The 21,746-nt window shown below is 41.3% G+C and overlaps 1 protein-coding gene across 1 annotated transcript in view; it reads left to right on the top strand.

The window, feature by feature from the left end:
• Positions 1 to 21,746, top strand: part of cspg4 (chondroitin sulfate proteoglycan 4) — a 117,784-nt gene that overhangs the window by 53,935 nt on the left and 42,103 nt on the right. The window contains exons 2-3 of the mRNA XM_049573549.1: positions 10,319 to 10,482; positions 15,710 to 19,261. Coding sequence (XP_049429506.1) covers positions 10,319 to 10,482; positions 15,710 to 19,261 — 3,716 coding nt within the window. The remainder of the gene's footprint in view (positions 1 to 10,318; positions 10,483 to 15,709; positions 19,262 to 21,746) is intronic.

The raw sequence follows: 21,746 nt of genomic DNA, 5'->3' as shown, positions 1-21,746 counted from the left end.
AGCCCCTCCACGATGAGAGTGTCGGAAAAACACTGATTTTGTTTATCATGAAACTGCTTGATATTGTCTTTTTAATGGTTTAAATCACCAGGTCCAGTTGTTTTGCAGAGGAAGTGACCTCTGCGGACAGTTCAGCTCCCGGTAAAATCCTCCTGAGCATCTTGATCTTTAGTTATCAGACGAAAAAGGTGAGGTTACATTAGCAAGTGCTGCGCTAGTGACCCATCTCCAACATGCCAAACAGCCTAGAAGAAAAACAGGTTGTAATGTGAAACTGCTTTATTCAGCGTTTTTAGTGGATTAAATCATTGGGTCAGTTTGTTTTGGAGAGGAGGAGACCTCTGTGGATAATTTGGCTCACGGTAAAAAACTCCTGAGCGTCTGGATCAGACGTAGCCAGTGGAGCCTGTGCAGAGCGCCTCGGCCATTTTGGGTCTGATTGACTGTATACATGCAGGAGTAATTTGACTCCAAATCGCATTATCTGGGTGTGTTACTCCAACTATGAGAAATTCGATTAAGTACGATTTCATTCAGACTAACATATTTACATGTTTTAAAAGTCCGGTTTTAGTCAATCTTACACAATGAATAAGTTGTCTTTAATGTCATGTAAATGTACCAAGTGTATTACCTACAGTAGATGTCAGTCAGTAAGCCTCCAGTTTGGAGAAGCAGGCAGGAGTACCGACACAGAAGCTAAGCAATGTACTGCTTTGGACGGGGGCACCAGCAAAATGTATTTAAGCCACCTTAAAAAAAAAAGTTTAAGTCTAAACTACATTTAGAATACCTTCACAGCTTTACTTTGGCATCAGATTGGGAACTGAAGCTGTTCTGTTGATTTATTATAAGCCAGACTCCATAGAGAAAAACAGTAATTTTAGCTTGCTAAACACAGGAGCTGCCTTGATCGGTAAGTTTGTTTGTATTAGTGTGCGACATTGGTGTTTAAAAGGTTAATTCTTATTCACCAAAGTCACACCATAACACCAACAAACTAACTGATAGAAGCAGCAGCAGACCCGCAGCTTCCGTGTTCAGTGAAGTAAAATTGGTGTTTTTGTTAACAGAGTCTGGTGGCTTTTAGGAGAGCATAGATGGGGAACTGAAGCTGTCTGCGGAAAGGTAAAGCTGTGTAAAGTTTCTCAATATAGCGTACACTTAAACTGTTCTGAATTTTTTGTAGGTGACTAAAATAGGTTTTGTTGCCGCCCCATCTACTTTGCTTTGCTTCTGTGTCGGTACTCCTGCCTGCTTCTCCAAACTAGGGACATGCCGACTGACATTTACTGAATGTAATACATTAACTATGGATAAGAGCCTCATACAACCCCATTTCAAAAGATCCGCGCTAGATTTTAAACAGAGCAAAGCAAACTGTTTTCCCCTAGCTTCCAGTCTTAATGCTACGGTAAGATACGCTTATCAGCTCTACAAGTAATGCATAGACATGAGTGTTATATACAACTCTCCAGAAGAAAGCTAATAAGAGCATTTCCCAAAATAGCAAACAATCCCAGTTTACAGATTGCTCCCTCGTGGCAGACAGCAGCCGTAGTTTTTAGTTTAGTTTTGTTTATTTGACACAATGAGAGCGAGGGTGTCAGGCATAACACAATAAAGTCTGAGACATATTGGACTCATCAGTGCCATTTTATAGCCTGGATTGCGAACTAACTGTAGTTAGGTACGACGGATTCCAATTGGAACCCCAAGACAAACAAAAATGTGTCAAAACATATCAGAATGTCTCAGCAGAATAATCCACTTTGACACTGACATTTATTATGTCCCTAACTTTGCCAATAAATTGGTTAATATGCTGCTTCCGGTGGAGGCTTGGAGCTCAGAGGTGGTGATAAGGAAGTGGTTTGTTTAGCTATGTTGTGGAGAAACAGATGAGTGTTGCTGTGAGTGAGGGAACATGCTACAGTTTTAAAAGTTTCATCTGCCAATTTTGGAAACTTAAGCAATGTATGAGGTTTAAGGTTTAACTGTACAGGTCACGAAAAATGGGAAAAGCCCTTAAACCCAGTTACACCGTATGCGAAATTGATGGCTTCAAACTGGTGGCCTAAAATAACCACCATTAAAATAATTTAGCTTAATTATCCGTACTAATCAGTAGATGTAACAACAGGACACAGAACCTCTTTGCGCTCCCATTTTGTGTTGACATTGTAAATATTAGAAACTTAAGTGGTTGTACTTAACTGCTGTCTAATTTCCTTCTGCAATTACTGTGGACTGTCAGCGCCATGGAACAAAGCCAGAGCAGTCATGCGTTACATGCGGCGCGCTCTGAGTTTTAGAATAAACCACTGTATGACAATGAAAATCCTTTATTGACCTTTAATTAGATTTATAAGGATAGGTCAGGTGTAGAGGTGCAGACGTACAGGACACTTTGTGCTCTGCAAGATGAGAAATGTATAATTGTAAAAGTCTCATGTTTGATAGTCTATACGTGATTTCCATCCCGTCTTGGCACCACTTTCTTCCTTCCTGTCGTCTCCCTTGACACACTGTTCACACGGTGAGATTTCACACTGGAATTCATTACCAGTGTGTGAAAATGTTCTTCGGCTCAGTCTATAAACAGCCTTATTCTAGCTGAGGGGAAACAGAGAAAGTCACAGTTAATGTATAAGCAATCACTTGTTAGAACATTTCTCCCCCTGCGTGACTGTTTGGCAAATTAAAGTGTGTGTGTGAATGGGTGTGCAGGGGGTCAGTTGGTGTGAGGAGGGATATAGGTTGAAATAGTGTGAAGGCGGGGGGGGGGCTCAGTCCTCTGATGACACGGGGGGATTATTTTAACAGGACCCACCCACTGGGACCTTGGCGGTTGTTGGCTTCCGTAGCCCGGCTGGGCCGACACAGGCACGCTTTGTATTAGCCAGTCATAAACTACAGCAGAGCCCTGAGTCACCACAATGCTTCTGTTCACGGCTGTGTTTGTCTTACAATGTTAGGTGAGTGAGATCATCAGTCCAAAGTCATTATGACCAACGACTCTTTCAGTTGAGTGTGATGAGCCAACAAGCTGTGAATTCGTCACACGCCTTATTCGGCTGGAGTATTGGATTTGAGGAAAGATGTTTACCTTGTAGCTGAAAACATGAGAATGTCCTGTTGTTTAGTTTTTGAAGCAGCACAATATTTCTTTGTTCGCCGTTGCCTTGAAATACAGTATAGCAAAGTTAACATGAATCTGAAATGCAGCCAACAGTTGGTGGAAATGTTTTCACTGGCAGCTGTGTGAGAGTGTACAGACCGCAGAGAGGAGTTCATGGTGAGTTTCTGAGGTATAAAACTGTGATTTCCAGTGATCTGATTGGATGCTGTGTGGTCTTCGGCAACTCCTCTATAACCTTCTCTGATTTCCTGTTCTCAATCCCATCTCGGAAAATGGCAGCAGATACAAAGTCATTCGTCCTCAACAAAACAAGTTTGCTGTAGAGAAAAAAGGGCCTTCCCTTTATTCTGTATTCCTCTCAAAGAAGGTGGGCTTTTCCTTTTCATTTTGTACAGCACCCCAGCCTTTCAGACCCCCTCTCCTATTAACAGCACAAACCCAGACAACACTGACTCTTTCACATCCTTTTCCACGCTTTCCCTCCCTTTTCTCACAGGTCTATTTTCCTAAACTGAAATTACATTACACTGCCATTCTCCTTTCACAAGGAAAGGTCATAATTTTTCGTTGCTGCCGCCACCCCTTGTCTGTTGTGTAAGTGCGAGTTTTACAGAGAGGGAGTCTGAAAAGTTTTAATTATTGCCTGGGAGGAGGCCACCCGCTGAGGCTCCACAAGCCTGTTTTTTAATGTATTGTACCTCTTCACTCTGGCCAGCGTTGGAGTGTCTCAGAGGGATGTAGGGGTAGGCGGGGATTTGAAAGAGGACTAAAATGATGTTGTGTTTGCTTTCACATTGACATAGTCTGGCCTGAGAAATGGCTCTGTAAACCTTGTAAAAGTGTGTCCCCGGTGACTTCTAAAAAGTGGGAAAGGGGGGGCGGGGGGTCCTTATAAAGCAGTGCTGTCAAGGTATGTAAAATTGTGGCTCTGCTCTCCGCTGTTTAACAGTGCTGGAGTTAGCAGTATTTTTTATACAGACTGCTGTATTCAGAGTCAGGTCGGTAAACATGTTGCACCAACGTGGTCACGTCCTTGTAAGAGCAGCTCGTGTGCTGTAATTAGTGTGGGAACATCATCTCCTGTTGGCTCTCTGGTTGTCTAGTCCATCGTGGTTACGTTGTCTTTTTGCATTCTAAATCTGAAATAACATGCAACTAATTACCAAACAAAAACTGAAGCATTTATCGCTCAAAGGTTTTCCAATATCATTTCAGTCGGGTACATCTCTGTTCTGGGGCCTTTCTGCCTTTCCTAGCCCTATGCAGAAAGCCTCTTCCATGTGCCTACGTTGAAAGCCTAAGGCAGAGAGAGCACACCTCTCTGCCTTTCCACGTGCAAAAGAGGAAAGCTTGTGGCAGAGAGAGCACACCTCCCTGCCCTTTCATGCGCCTACATGGAAAGCCTAAAGCAGGGAGAGCAGCAGCAAAGACCCTGTTTGCAACAAAACAGAGCAGCATCAATGACAAACAGAAATTACATTAATAAGTCAGACTCAGCATGAAAAGGAGGAGCTGGGGTGGAGGCAGGTTGCAAAGCAGCTTGCAGAGGAAGCAGCAACAGTAGGCAGGCCACAGCAGCTTAAATAGGGCGCCCTGAATGAGATTCACCAACTGGTTGCATAGAAGGGAATCATGTGATCTATCAGCTGACTCCCTTCCATGTTTGAGATCAGCTGATGTAGCTGGGATGTGAGCTGAGCTTGGCAGCATGTCCTGCCTGAACTAACACTGTGCTCAGGTAAGCATTTTGACACACTAACCTAGCCACCATCCCCAGGAATGCTCTGACAACTCTGTTACCTAGATACTGTATACTACTTTATGTTTTTTTACTAACTATGTAATTGCTGCATGGATTATTCAGTGACAGCATTGGCAATGGTCGGGGCGAAGTGTTGGTGTACAGAGCACAGACCATCTGAGTCCTGAGGTGTGGTTAGGCTCAGGCTACAAAAGTACTTTGGTTAAATTTGAGGAAACATCCTGGTTTTGGTCGACTGTTAATACCAGGAGTGCACCATCACCAGATGTTTGAAAACGGGCCTTGATGGCCACTCATATTGGCACATTTTGCATGGACAGCTATAAACCCTCAAGCCTCCAATAAAGGCACTATATAGTGCACTGCTGCTGCCTCAAAGGTCGGACCCTTTCAAGCTACCATATGACAGCTGGATGCTGTTAGTTAGGACAGTCAGCTAGCCTCCTGTAACTGTCATACACACAACTTTAAGTGTAACTGTCAGCATAACCGTAGAGTCTAGGATAACCACTATTTAATACAGTTTAACACATCATGTCTTGTAATTCAAATGGATTTAACCAAAACCTTGACCTTTACTTAAGATAACCAAGTGCTTTGAGGATCTAAAGATAACCATTTAAGAAATTCAAGGAATACTTCATGAACAAAATGATCATTTGTGTGCCAGTTACTCATCTTGTGTGACCTTGAATTTGTGAAAAACGGGGACCATGTTCAATAACCACAAAACTATATCAAAACATCCATTTACAAACTCTCATACAAGTCCTACAGTATAATCCATGTCTCATTTATCCAGTCGTTTACACAGTACACATGCATTTTCACTTAACCTTTACCAGTTAAAACACTTCTACATACAAGTAGTATGCCGAGGCAAACGTGCAGGTTTAAAACCCCTGCTCCTGCTTCTTTTGAGTTGCCCATCATACTGCTCATATGTGGAAGTGTTTTAAATGGTAGGGTTTTAGCAAAAATGCATGTATTAAGGAAGTACTGAGCATCCAACTGAATAAATGAGACTTGAATTATATTGCACAAGTTGTGTGAGACTTTGCAAACAAATATTTTGATAGAATTTTGCTGTTGTTTAACGCGCGCCCCTTCTTCACTTCAGCTAATCAGAAATGTTTGCTGTTTTTATATTCTTCATTCACTGTTGGGATATTTGACATCAACAGTTTTCTTAACAAAATCAGTCTAAGGCTGGGGGTGTAATAGATATACAAATGATCATTATGTGGGTGAAGTGTTCCTTTCACCCTCCCATTGCTTTGCGAAGATTTAGCTTTGCAAGAATGGATAAAGGGGAAACAAAAGAAATTTGTGGTTCTCAACATTTTTCATTTTCATTATGTTTACAAAAAAAAATATAGATGGCATTGAATTTCTCATAAGACATAGGCTATTTGTTGTTCTAAATCAGTAGTAGGGCGTCGATCTCATTTCAACAATAGGTGACAAATAAGACACAGGGGGTTTGTGGGTCCTCCACCAGAATATTCTGAGCATCAAACGCTTAATTTCCTGCATTGCGTTTTTGCCTATCCTTTGTTAATTTATGGTGTAAATGTTTTTAATTTTGTCACAATAAAAGTCGTCTGCTTCACAGGTTATTGGTGGGGGGAAAAATGTCTAAATATTGACATTGATACGTCCCCTGTGTCCCCCCTGAAACCTACACCTATGTTTATAGGAGACTTTCATGCTCTGGTATAGCAACAGAGAGTCCCAACACTGACAACTGTTGTGTGCCTTTTGTAACACATAAGATTATGCTTGATAAATAACAATCAATTATTAAAATTGTTGATCGATGCTCCTGTAAATTGCACTCCATGCTGCGATGGTCCACTCGGTCGCTATCTGCAGACATAACTGGAAAACTAATGTTTATCACAAGCACAAGTGCTATTGACCCTTGTGGGTGACATAATTGCTCTTGATGGTAATGACCGTGTAGCCATATGGTAAATGCCATTACACCCTTAAAAGCTCTCAGATTCTATCTATGGTTAACAACACCCTATCCTTCACATAATTATATCCAGAAGCCAGTGTGCCCTGTTGCAGCAGGCACAGCCCAGCAAAGGAAACAAATGACCAACATAACTGCTATTTATAGTAAAGCTAACCATGGTTTAACCATGGGTTACGCAAGTAGGTGGTTTGTTTGGATTCCAGGGAGTGTTACCATGGTGAAATTGTAGTAGAGGAACACACTGTGGGTATCCTCTACGTCTGCATGGAGTAGATCATATTATTTGAATAAAATGTGGGCCATCATGTTGATAAATAAAACAATATGTGCTTGTGATTTAGGTATTTGATTTGGTGACAGCACAATCGCAGAGAAAGTATTTCAAAGGCTCATATCTTGTTCGCGCATCTGAGAACTCAAAATATGCCTGAAGTGACTTTGACTCATTGGCACAGACAAGTCACAGGACACAAAGTCGTCTGAATGTCTACAATCTTCCTGCACTTGTGGTCAGCGTGCCTCTCTTCCCCATAGCTTTTCCGGACATGTGTTGGTAGATTGAGACCAAAAGAGGATGGAGAAGAGGAGGAGGAGGAAAGGGAAAGAAAGACAACAGGCTAATTCATTCAGACGCTTGTGAAAGAGAGGAAGACTCAGTTTCCTCGGAGCATTATAAATACAAGCGCAGTCAGTCATCAAATTATAGCCATCTGCATTGGCCCAAGACCAGGATTCTGGTTGACACACAATAAAGTAGTGTGAGAAGGGGTGTGGTAGCTGAAGGGGATCAGAGACTGTCCTCTTTGGTGGTTAAACCTCCACACACAGACTGACACCGAGTGTGGCAGCAGCTTCACAGCTCCAGCTTACACTGTTAAGGAGCGGGGATGATCCTTTACAGATAATGATGCCTTGTCAGTGAAATCACCTCGGGCTAGATCTCATCGACACACAGCCCCGAGTCCCTGGAAGATGGACAGTGTAGCTGAGTGTTGCAGTGGAAAACATGAGTCTTGTGATGCATGTCCTCAAAAAACCTCCATGATTCTGTTTCTTTTTCCCATCCTGCAGGAGCGAGTGACTTTTTGCATACCTGTTAGACGGTGTGAGCCCAGGAGCAGTTCAAGCAGGAGACAAAAGCAGTGTCACAGAGCAGGGCATTTATACAGATAGCATATTGAAAATGTGCTTTTCCTACACGAAGCCTATTCTACACAGAGCTTTGCAGAGCTTAGCTGGGGAACTAATGAATCCCAGGTCCAGGTACACTGCAGAGAGTGAAGCTATTGTGTGTATCATTAGAAAATGTGCTCCCTTTTCCTGAAGGCAACAGCAGCAAGCTGAATTTGAACCAGAAAATCCCCAGGCAGAATTGTCTTGGCATCGCCCTCTCCTTCAGCTTTTTATCCCCATGCTCAGTGAACAATCCAACAAAAGCTCGGGTTTAAGAACCATGGAGCTCATTGCGATTTTCTTTGTTAATGCAATTGCCTGTAAGAAAAGATTCTGTTCCCCCATTTTTCAGTTTCAGCCTGAAGGCTCCTGTGCAATTAGCACAAGTCTTTCATTTGGAATACCTTAGCCGTAGCAGAGACTCTCTGAACTGTACCATAATAGCCTTCGGCACAGTCAGTAACAGCTAACGACAATAGCCTCCGAAAAGTGACATTTTGAAAATGAATGATGTGTAACTGTGATAATTTCATTCGATTCAGTAATACAAATGATATTTGCATGTTGAGCTCCAGTCTCATTTTGAATTGTTGATTTAGTTTTCTTGCAGCTTATCGGTTCGATTTAACTCAGAATGAATAACAAAGTGTAACATGCGATATTGTCAGAAACAATTTCCTGTGATATTTATTTCTGAGAGCCACCAACATGGCGTGTCTGGCTGCAGGAGACCGGTGCTGTGCAGCAGTGTATAATCGACTGTCTCTGTGTATTCGGCCCCAGTGCTGAGACCGTTCATCACTGACTTTGTTCATGACAGAGCAGCCTTGGAACCAAAAGCAAACGCCTCTTAGTGAAATCACAAAAGCATGGGCACGATGATAAAAGCTTTGCTTTCGTCCTTGCTGACATCAAAATGATTGTCTTTGTTCACATTTCCAGTGTTTGTTGCAGATCTGGGGATGGAGGGGTTCATTTACAGGATGCAAAACCAAAGGACAATTGTACCCTTCAGTGTTTTGAAGTTGGCAGCGTGGCATTAATGTAGATGCAACACAGACACAAGCTGCCCTTTAAAGGCACACATACGCACGGACACCTTCAAACACAGTCTTGAGAACATACTTTTTCCATTTATAGCTCTGAACGGGAATGTTTGGTGTCTTATTTTCTCTGACTCAGTCGTGTCTGAAGTCTTTCTGTGAGATTTTTGCCTCGTGGCATCGAGCCCACCGCCCCGCCAGGCTACTGGATGCTGCTGTTGATGTGAGGGAATATTTTGGCCCTCATGATCTCGATGGAATGTTCTAACTTTGACACAGCAACGTCTCTCTCTGCCTCACTATTCCAAATATTCTAAGGCATTAGCATTGTGTGATGAGAAGACTGCCTTCTTCACTGTGTTCCAGTGAGTATCTGTGTCTTGTCCCTTGAAGGGTGAGTGGGTGTCTAATGGAAAGCCCCCTTTCTATATCTCTTGGCTCAGGCCATGGAAAACCCATGCTGAGGAAACGGGGTCTTGGAGGTGGTCCAGTTTAATTTCAGAGCATGTGCACTGGGAAATAATTGACTTCCTCCGTGGTTTACATTTTGTCGAGGGCCTCGCAGAGCTCAGTCCGAGGCAGGTGGCTGAATTTGCATATCATTGGAAACGAGACAGCTCAAGCCTGGGAAATCCTGCACCCCAAGATTCTATATGCCCGGAAAACCTCCGCAGGGGTAATGACTGATGTCTCAGTGAGAGAATCCCTTTGAGGCCAGAGGAGCTCCTCTTCAGCCAGGTGCAGCTGGAGGACACCTGATAATATAGAAATCAGTCCTGAGCAAGTTGCACTGTAACGTGAGAAATGCTCGTATACAGTAATTGGTTTCTCCAAACTTCCACATTAGAATTCACAGAGCTGCCATCCAGCAGTTGTCGGATGAGTTTATGGCTTCATGTGCAGGTGTCTCTTTGTGTTACCGTAATGTAATGATGCATTTTATGTTCCCACAGTGTAGAGAATGCAAATTGTGAGATATGCTGAAATGGATGAGACATTTATGTCTTTATTTAAATGTGCACAGTTAAAGAAAATATATATGTGTGTGTGTGTGTGTGTGTGTGTGTGTGTGTGTGTGTGTGTGTGTGTGTGGAGGGTGACACACAATGAAGATCACTGATTGTTGCAGTTACGCGGTGTGCCTTTGACTTCTCGGCTGACATGATGCCTCTTTCTTATATTAATATGCAATGTCCTATTTTCACTCTTCACAGAATCCTACTTTGGGGACAGCTACTGCAGTTTACAAGCCTTCCAAGATGTCTCCACCTTCCATCTGTCCCTACAGATCAAGACGAGTCGGCGAAGTGGGCTGCTGTTATTGGCTGCGGGAATGGAGGACTACCTGTTCCTTGAGCTGCAAAATGGCAAAGTACAGGTGAGTGGTTAACAAACTGTGGAGGAGGCTGAAATATTGTTTTGATACTGAAAGATGATGTAGGTTGGCCAGTCCCAAAAATTGAAAATCTCTGCTGTCATGTTGTACAGCAGAGATTTGCTACACCAAAATGATCAGTGTTAGCAGTTACAGGAGCACATATCTAAAAGAAACCAGTGATGGTGCCTAAATTAAAGCTGTAGTTGGTGAGTTTTTCACATTGGTTTAAACTGTCTCTATATTCACAAAACCACAGCACTAAATGAGACAGATAATCTTCAAAAAACATATTCCTCTGCCTACTCTACTGCCTTGTATTGCTTTTAATGTCCTTTTGGAATTTGAACAAAAACAACCATTTAGAGCTGATGAGTCTCTGATTATTTCAATCACTGCTCATAAACTGCTGTCAACCTGTCAAACTAGGCAGCGCTGATCAGTATATCAAGATCTTGTTACTGCATTGCCTATTTCTTGCTGCAAATGTTTTCAGAAACGTATTATAGTGTACTGTTTAGCTGTGAAATGAGAAAGTTGGTCCAGCTGGTGGATGGTGCTCGGTACTTTGGTGGACTATTTACACTAGGTGCAGTTACATGATGGCTTCTCATTCAGAATGAAATCATTCAGAATTAAAGTTTTTCCAGGTAGTTTACATGGGAAATATTCATTCTGAATGAGGGTTTACACGGGAGATAAGTTTAATCGCCTTTATTCGGGTCTGTGCAAGGTTTGGGGCAGGGAAAGTTTCTGATTGGCTAGGGGACGGGGCGGATGTTACGTGTTTACGTTTACCGGAAGAAAACACTGTAGTCCTCGTTCCAGATAACAAGATGCTTGACGACGACGTTCTTAGTGCCTTTTTCAGGCGTGTTTTGCTTATATTCTTGAAGCAGCAGTACGACAACAACCTTGTTCTGCTAATGCTTCGTCTGTTGAGGAGGAGAAGAGAGGTAGAAGGTCGAAGAAGGGAGATAGAAGACCGTGCTTTGGCGAATGGAAACCGGTGAGTGCAACAAGTCCGACTGCTCTATCTCAGCCCGTTGCTATGCGCGCTATATACGTCATCGTGCCAGAAGGGCAAGGAAACGAGCATGCGCCGAAAGAGCGGAATGAACTTAAAGAGGAGTGAGTGTATACAAGTGTGAGAAATTCTTTCATTCAGAATTAGAAACTGAATATTCCAGCCCCTCACATTGGATTGAATTTTCAGTCTCATTGGCCATTTTCATTCCGAATTAGGTGTTTACAAGATCACTTTTAATAGGAATGAACTTTCATTCCGAATGAAAAGGGAATTAAACTATCCATGTAAACGCACTCACTGTGGCACCCTGGTCACAAACGTTCTTATTTTACAGCTAAACAGTATACTAAAATATGTTCCTGAAAACATCTGAGGTGAGAAATATGTAATGCAGTAACAGAAAATGAATTCATGTTTGATCAGGACTGCCTACTTTGACAGTTTGACCACAGTTCATGAGCAGTGACTGATATGATTAACAACAGTGTTAGAGACTACTAGGCTCTGATTGGTTGTTAGTGAAGCAGCAGCAGTAGGAAGAAGAGGAGGGACATGATTTTTGTTTTTTCACAGACTATCTGTCTGTTGTACTCCTCTCAGAATAAAGTGACATTTTTTGTCATAGAAGTTACCTACTGTAGCTTTCATGTTAACTCAAAGACAGAGAAGGACTTAAAATTTACTCGAGTGAAAATAAAATCAAAGCTAAATAATCACTAAATTTGCTCATTTTAGAAGGTAAGACAATACACAAACAGATTCAGTGTTTACTCAATAAAAAGTGAGTCATTTTGCTTCCTATTCACCTCCACAGAAGAAGCAAATATGCAGCGATTAGCATAATAATGTGGGTTAAATAAAACATACAATGTTAATTTACATACAGATGTAGCTCCACATGTTAAATTTTTAACTAGAGTGTTGAATATGTATTTAATTCAATGTCAAACCATCAAACCACCGTCTCCATTATTATATACTCACTCACCCATGCAGTAGGTGTGTAGCTGTGTTTTTCTTTATTGTTTTGGTGAAGCATAATATAAAACAGTGTTTCCAAGGCTCCATACATAACAATGGCACCGGTGTTATTATTTCAGCTGGTTAATAATTTATTGATTGATTAATTCGCTACTATAATCCCAAAACATCACATATGAAATGACTTATGGGCGCGTTAGTTAGCTGCAGAATATCTCACACATTTGAGTGTGTTTCAAAGCTGTTTTAAAGCTTGTGAAAAAAGTTGATAACCAGTGAGCATCGAGACACATATGACACATATCATAAGTGCAGTAAGAAAACAGCCTAAATTGATTTGATTGTTCTGTTATCTTCTCTAGTTGTCTCACTGAAATGAGAACTGTCACTTTTTACATCTATTATTAATTGTCTGACGCCAGCAGCAGAATTAGAATCAGGAGTGCGGTCACAGAGATTCATATAGATTTTCCCCAGAAAGCGCAATATCTCTGCATTTTCAATGACGTGAAATCTCAGGGTGTGTGTAATAAAAGGAGATACTACCTTTCTCAGTGTTCTTCATTCAGTTCCTCAAAGTGTTATGAGATCCTCTGAGCAAATACACTCAAGGCCTTATAAGAATTAAATAACCTTATCTGTCGTACACGTGTAAGAATCGTGAAAACGCAGATCTCTGATGTGATCAGTGAAACTTTTTGGAACTTGTTCATTTTTAAAATACAGCTCATTCAATACTGTGAGCATACCTGAGGAATTATCTTGGGTTGTAGATACACTGTCTTGATCGTAAATGTTAATACTACAATAAAATGAAGCTTAAACTCAAGTGTTTTATGAGTCAACGAATTAGACCCCTTTAAATGGTAAGTAATAGATTCCAGAGAGGTCATGAACACAGATAAGGGTATTTGGATTGGTATTTGTGCATTCAAGAGAGTTTCTTGTTCATAACTACTGACAGGACCAGACAAAGTTGTTGTAACTTGTAGTGTTTTATTTGTTTTAGTGAAGGAATTATCTTTAAACATTTGCCCTACATCCATGTGCTGCACATTTCTAATATGACGACCAATCAGATACACCAGAATACCCCATATGCTACAAACTACATGTACAAAAGCTGGAAACCATTTTAAGTTAACACTTTATGATACCCCACATTAATAAATGGTTAATTGATAGTAGGGCTGCCCCAGAATAGTCGTCATTTAGGGCCATTAGTCGACTAGTCGCCCGCGTGTTTATGATATTAATTTAATTATTAAATGAAATATTTTGGGCGGGGCAACACAATGGTTTGAGTTGAAGGTGTGAGAAAGAATAGTATCAGTAACATTGTTAACACTGTGCTACATTACAGAGAAATACAAAACCGTACTAATGAACCTTCATTAATATAGGCCTATATTTTATCTACAAGTGCACGTCACACACTGAGCAAGCCGCCTGTTAATGACGCTGTGGGCTAATGGGCATGTAGCTACTTCCATGTTTCAGATGATACGTCATGTTTGTAGTCGACCAATGAAGATGAGTTTACATGTCACCTTGGGTTCGTCCTTCACCTTCTCAAAATGATCCCACACTTTGGATTTCCTGCCCGACATGTTATTAACTAGCCTGTGGAATAACCGCAGGTACCAGCCCTGGAAATTAGAGGCCGTACATGCTGTGTCTTTAACCACCTGGAAGAGCAAGTGTGGGCGCTGTGCTTAGCAACCTTAACAAGCATCGTATAGCCTATTTACCTGAAATCCTGAGTGCAAAGCTGATCTTCTTGTAGGTGCTGTTTATAAGTGTGTAGGCCTGTCGTCTGTGGGACAGATGTAAAGCTCTGGGTAGCCCTGCACTAACATGATCAACTTTTCCATATTTATCAGACTGAATATTTACAGAAGAAGGGAAAGATATCCGATTGGTTTATAACTTGACTGCTGAGCTCGGCCACTTCCTGTGTCCTGTCCTTTCAAATTAAATTCCCACATGGTCCAGACTATAGGTTTTGATTTATTTTGACAAAATAGTGAGTTTCACTTTTTTTTCCCTGCAACTAATGAAATCTTGCCAACTAATGACCTTTCTGGTCTACTAACATTTGGTCAACCATTAAGGGGCAGTCCTAATTGATAGTTACTTAAATTTTAGTTCATAGTTTTTATACTTTTAAAAGCAATGATTAGATACTTGACAATGTTTGCTAATAATTTTAATTTTACAGTACCATAACAGTTTATTGTTGTGCACATTATAACGTTCTATATACTGTATTACATATTTTCTTAATGATTTTCAAATGATTGGTAAACCTTTTCGAAATTGTTCGTAAAACATCTTTAAACATTAAATAAATATATGATATTTGTAACACTTCATTAATGATTAATAATTGGTTTGTAGACTGTAGTCTGTTGCATGATTAAAATACCTCATTAAAGGTGCAGTCTGCAGTTCTCAAGAAACAAAGTTGAATGTTGCATATCATTCTCAAGTCGTCAAATACAGACACTTTTGTTTGGCAGTTTGGTTCATTTACCAACTTAAAGCATTTGACAACCTGGTAATGAGACTCATCAATCCACTGTGTTTTTCCAAAATTGCAAAATGGTATATACATGCCTTTAAATTCATCTATAAGCATTGTTTGGGAGGAAGTTATAGAGTCACAACTGTAGTTTTTAACACTTTACTGTTACTTTATAAATGGCTTTTAAAGTAAACATTCTTTGAATGGATATTACGAAGTTGCAACAGATCAACTGTGTGTCTAACGTAGCCCTACCCACACATTTTGAATATTGTATTATTACTTTATTTTAAAGTAAAGTTGTCATTGCTGAGTTTTTTTGATAACTTTTTTGTAATCTCCCATTTTCTTGTCTCTTACTATCTGTTCATAATGTGTTCAATACAGTGATCTGATAGAGTGCTTTTATCGGTGCACAAATAATCACTGATTTATAGATCACCAATTAATGTTTTATGTTAAAAAATGTGTTACTATATTGTACTTATTAATCATTAACAAATTATTAAAAGCATCGTCAAAAACGTCATACAGCCTCTCAGATAATGTTTTTAGATGGTTTACAAACCAATTACTAACCATGACCAATTAGCACTTATTAATGATGGTTATTATAAAGTTTTACCAATATATTAATTAATATCTCCAAATATGTAATAATAATTAAATTAAATGTCTTTGTCTTCCCTTAGGCACGGATGAACATGGGGGCTGGCGAGGTGACACTAACCTCATCTCAAGGAGTTCAGCTGAACAATCTTCTGGACCACAAAGTCTCACTCACACTGCAAGATGGCAAACTCACCATGACAATTGATGAGCTCTTCCCGACGTACGTTCCTGTGGATGTCAACGGCGAACAGCTCAATATTGACCTGGGCATTTGGCTCGGAGGAACAGGAGAACTGGACACCTCCTACCTCAGCACTGCCATTCCCCCTTTCCGCGGCTGCATGACTCAGGTCAAATTTGAGTCCCACCAGTTTGATATTCTCAGTGCGGCGTTTAAACAATGCCACGACACAAAGGAAACCTGCAGCAGTGAGTTTGAGGCTGGTGACGGGGAGGCGACTAGTTTCAGCACTCCTGATTCGTTTGTGTCCTTCCCCACCTGGAGTGGGCCTAGTGGTGCTCCAAGGGTCTTAGAAGTCCTGATGAAAACCACCATTGAGGACGCGTTACTTGCTTTCCACCCTGGCCAAGAAACAGACTTCATCGCTATTGGTGTCGTGAAAGGCTTTCTCAAAGGTGTGGTGGACCTTGGCAGTGGCATGGAGGTGCTAGAGAATACCCAGGTGCAGCTGGATGATGATCAGTGGCACAGAGTTAAGGTTCAAGTCAGTCAGGATTCTTTTACCATCATGGTAGATAGCCAGTCTTCCTCTCTCCCTCTTGACCCGTCTGAAAAATTGGACTTGGTTGGAAACTTGTATTTAGGAGGCATCCAGGGGAAAATGAAGGACGTGTTTCGTGACAGCGGGTCCTTGAGTCGTGCAGAGGAGGAAATGACAGCCGAATCCTTCATTGGTTGTTTAGGAGAGATCAAAGTAAATCAGAAGGACAGAAGCCTGCAGGATGCTTTGGTGACAAAAGATGTCCATGTCAAATGTGAAGGAGAGGACTATGACTACTCAACTTACTACGACACAGACGCAACAACTTCTCCACCCGTTCAATTCCCATATGTTGATGTAGACGTCAGTGAACAGCATTGCTACCCAACAGATGACACACCAGAGATTTTCAAAAATGTAACAAAACTCCTCGATGTTGCTCCGTTGCTTGTGCCCGAAGTTGGGGAAGCTCTTCTTGATATCAACAACATGAACCCTACATTTGACCTCAGTGCTGCAGGAATACGTCAGTCTCAGATCATCTTTACCCTCCAGAATGATCCCTGGTATGGCTTGGTAGATATAAACACCAGCACAAGGCGCACACGAAAGTTCACTCTTCTTGATGTTGTCAATAAGAAAATCAAGTATATGCATGATGGAAATGAAAGGCATGCAGATCAAATCCAGCTGCAGGTGGTTGTGCAAAGTGATGACAATCTTCCAGAATGTTTAACGACTCCTCAGGAGTATATTGTCCCGGTAGAAATTCTTCCCATCAATGACATACCACAACTTGGTGGAGGAGAACTCACCGTCACAGAAAACGGCAGAACTCGTCTGAGTCCCAGCCTTATTAAAATCATGGATTCTGACAGTCGCTGCGATGATTTAGTAGTAACTGTAACCTTAGCACCTCCCATGGCAGTTGGTTACTTCGAAAACGGTCAGCAGCCTGGAAGAAGCATCTCAGAGTTCACTTGCAAGGAACTGAAAGATGGAAATATCTATTTCATACACAGAGCGGGTAGTGCTTCTGGAATTACCTTGGAGGTGTCAGATGGACAGTCAGTCAGCCATTCAACTTCTTTTACGTTAGCTGTGACACAGCCTCATATGACTATGGTCACCAACACTGGACTTCTCTTGTCTCAAGGAAGCAACGGATCCATAGGTGTTCAAAGCCTGGCTGTCATCGCTCATCCTCGTAATGGAGATGTTGTATACAACGTCACGCAACCTTTGATGTATGGAGAACTACAGATAATGACACCTAATGGAATGTACAAGCAGGTTACAACTTTCCATCAATCCGATTTAGATCAAGCCCGCCTGAGGTACGTTAGCACAGACTCGGCTGACCAGGAAGATGTTGTGAGCGAGAGGATTCAGTTCGACGTCCACTTGGGGCAGTTCTCCCTCCACAACCAAAACTTCTTGGTCAAAATCATCCCTGCGCAAGTTAAAATTTCTAACCTGGTCCCACTTGAGATGGAGGCAGGTGAGGAGCAAACGATCAGTGTAACTGAGCTTCAAGCCGAAGTAAAAGGGAAAAACCCAGATCCACAAACTGTAAGATACATCATCGTCAAGCCTCCAACACTCGGTAGTCTCAAGTTGTCAGACAGGGAGTTGGCTGAGGGGGACACCTTCACACAGAAGGACATTTTGGACAGCACTGTTAGCTACAAAGTACGTGTGCAAAGAGCTGTGGATAGTATAGACCAGTTCCAGTTCAGGGTCCTTGCTGACGATCAGTACTCCCCTCTGTACACCTTCCCAATTACCATCCTCGCAAATGCAGATGCTCCTGTTCTGACTAATGAGAAGCTGGTTGTCTTGCAGGGTGGTGAGCATGCTCTGAACAAATACTATCTTTGGATGCACTCCCCAAGCTCTACAGATTTTGTGTACAGGGTCACACAGGGGCCAAAGTACGGGCGACTGATCAGGGACTCCCCACCTGGGCAGCCTAGATTTGAGGGGGCGATAAGAATATTCAGCAATGAAGACCTTAAGTTTGAAAGACTTATTTACAAGCACGATGGCTCCAAGACGAGCAGTGATGAGTTCCATTTTTCAGCATTTGATCAAGGAGGAGAAAGTTCAGGCACTGAGGAAGCACTGAGCGGAGTTTTCCAAATAACAATCCAATCCAAGAACGAGCATGCTCCTGTGAGGGTTGTGGATAAAGTCTTCAATGTAGTCCGCCATGGTCAGCGTCTGCTTACAACTGATGTCATTCAGTTTAAGGATGACGACTCCGGTTTCAATGACACCCAAATTGTCTACGCTCGTGAGGGAATCCTCTCAGGCAACATCGTCTCAACAGCTAATCCCTCACAGGCCCTTTTCCGTTTCACACAAGCCGACCTGCGAGATAAGAAAATCCTCTTCATCCACCACGGAGCGGACCGGGAACGCTTCTCATTGCAGGTGTCAGATGGCTTCCACAAGACCACCGCGCTGCTTGACATCCAGGCAAGTGAGCCCTACCTGCGAGTCGTGAACAACACGATCATTGTCATCGACCATGGAAGCACCAAGACCCTTAACACCACCCTGCTGAGCGCTGACACGAACATGGACATCAGAAGCGATAGTGAGATCAAGTTCCAGGTCACGTCGCCACCGAGCGATGGCAGGATTATTGTCAGTGGGATCGAGGCTTTAGAGTTCACCCAGGAGGATCTGAAAAAAGGTGTTGTGTCATATGAGCATAATTATGAGAGTCTGAGGTCCAAGGACTCCTTCAGCTTCACTGTCCAAGCAAGAGGACATTCAGAAGAGGGAACGTTCAGGATTAAGATATTCAAGCAAGGTTATTACTCTGAGCCGGAGGTGATCACCAATGAGGTCATCATTTCCTATGAGGGAGAGCACACCATAATCAACCAGGATAATCTCAAGGTAAGGTTTACTGAGTCATTACAGTATGTTGAGCAAAATCGATTTTATTTAATAACTAGATGAGTTATGTATGTGACATATAGAGTACTGGTTCCCAACATGGGGGTCCTGACCCCCACTAGGAGTCACCAAAGCCTCACAGGGGGTCCAGAGGCCTTCTTGATCTCAGGCAGCCCTGTCTCATAGAAATTATGTTGATACACAACTGATTTGAAACAGGGGAAATCTTAATGCTAAGTTAACTGCATTATCTTTTAACATAATGAGGAAATGTTGTGAATTACCGTACCTGGCAAGCCGCAAAATTGTTGATACTAAATGAAATGTTCATTGACGAAATATTCCATTTGTTCTCAGCCAAAATAGGCAATCTTGCAAAACACTCTCTACTCGTAGTGACCACAGCATTATTGATTGACCATTAATGATTAGCGAGACTGGTAGAAAATATTTTGGCACACTTACAGCGACGCAGTGTTTCACTTTATTGTTGAGCTTTCAGTCTAGTGGACTGCATGTATGCTCTGATGAAGGTGGAGCATACTTATTGATAATACTTACTGATATTTTCAGCACTTTGCTAAGACCAAGCTGGGTGGAGCCGTGGTTGTTCTGCATTAATTAATGATTAAACAAAATCACAATCTTTCCCTTACCTCAACTAAAGTGTTTCTGTTGAATAACATAACCAGAGACAGATGTCTGGATGCAAACTCAGGGTTCTGATGTCACAGTCCTGTACTTTGTATGTCCACCATTCACGACTTGGTACATAAATGTAGTATTCCAGTAACTCAAAGAAACGTTGTCTCTTAAAGGTACTATGCAGAATTGTTGGTTACTGTTTGTGAACATGCTTGCCAGCAAAAGTGTAATTAAAGTCAACTCCAGATTCAGTCTGGTTTGGAGTGTAGCCCAAAGGCTGAAAAATTATGATGTTGAAGTGCCAAAAACTGCAGTTCGTCGAATGACCACTTGAGTCTGGCTCCAAAACAGCTTCAAACCCTATAGACCACCATGATAAAATGCCCAGATTTACAGCAGAAATAAACTTGTTTACAGCCTCGTACAAAGCATAATTTTGGTCTCTATAACTAATTACAATATTCATGACAGCTGTACAGAGAGGGGAGTTTTTCACCTGTTTACAATTTATTAAGGGCCAAAGTTTTGCATATTGAAAGGCTGCTCTACCCTCTCAAATATGGTCACTTCTGTTTCCAAAAAAAACATGATGGCGACAGTTGAAATGCCTAACTTAAGGCTCCAAAACAGCTGTCCACAAACCAATGGGTGACATCATGGTAGCTACATCCATTATTATCTGCAGTCTGCAGCCTTGGCGCTGTCTCTTGGATGCCTGCTGCTTACAGTCTGGCATCTGGTCGCTACCTTTTAATGAAGCCCTAGCCTCACTGTAGTGCAGTAGCCGTAGACGTCAATAAACATCCTGAACACAGAAAATAATAAGAAAATACAGGCAGAGAGCAGAGTCTTTGCAGAAAAATACAGTGCCACACACTTCTAGTTGGTCATAGGCGATGATTGAGAGGGATTACTTCAGTATGAGTCTATTCATTGTTTTCAGGAAAATCTTGCTTAGTATATCTTTAAACATAATCCAGGCAGCAAAAGTAATTATTAAAACAGTTTAGTAATTTACAAATACAATTTCTAGGAGACAGGGTTGTTTTAAGGGTGCAAAAAAAAGGTATATATTCATATACGCTGTGAGGGTCCATAAGACAGAGGGATGTCGTATGCTGTAAAGCCCTGTGAGGCAAATTGTGATTTGTGATATTGGGCTTTATAAATAAAATTGATTGGATTGATTGATTGGTATACAGTAGGCCTATATCTCAGTATCTATTATGTGAGGAAAACTAAATTAAATTCTTATTTTCAACGTTTAGATTATTATTCAAGATATTAAAATAAAAAAAATGTCACCGGTTAAGGGCACATTGAGAACCTGAACAAAAAACTAAACTGCCTCACTCTGCATTAGAAAAGTACCCAGTTAAAACAACCACAGAGCTAATAGAATAATGGCCAAGCGTCAGGGAGGAGAACAAAAATGAAACCTATTTAGTGTGTATGATTACTAAAAAAAAAAAAAACAACATATAATATAGACAGAATTGTATAGAAAGTTACTAAAAATATCAGAAAAACGTACCTGTGATGCAAAATTTAATCAATACAATCTACTCAAAATTGTCCAAATTGCTAATTTTACACAAACTTCCTGCAGTTATTGTTTTCACTGTTGGGGTCAGTTGCAGTGTTTCAGTACTGTTATTTTTAAACATTGAATATAAAATGAAATATCCATAAAATCTGTCGTCAGTTTACTTGATAATAAAAAAAGGGGTCCCTTAAGGATAAAGTCTGGGAACCACTCATTCAGAGTTACAGTTCACAAATCTACAAATCTAAATCTGCTTTGCAGACCCTTAATTTATAAAGCACACATTTGTTTTTA

This window comes from Epinephelus fuscoguttatus, linkage group LG4, assembly GCF_011397635.1.
Source record: "Epinephelus fuscoguttatus linkage group LG4, E.fuscoguttatus.final_Chr_v1".
Taxonomy (NCBI): domain Eukaryota; kingdom Metazoa; phylum Chordata; class Actinopteri; order Perciformes; family Serranidae; genus Epinephelus; species Epinephelus fuscoguttatus.
Note: the sequence above shows the minus strand (reverse complement) of the source record. Positions and strands in the feature narration are given on the sequence as shown.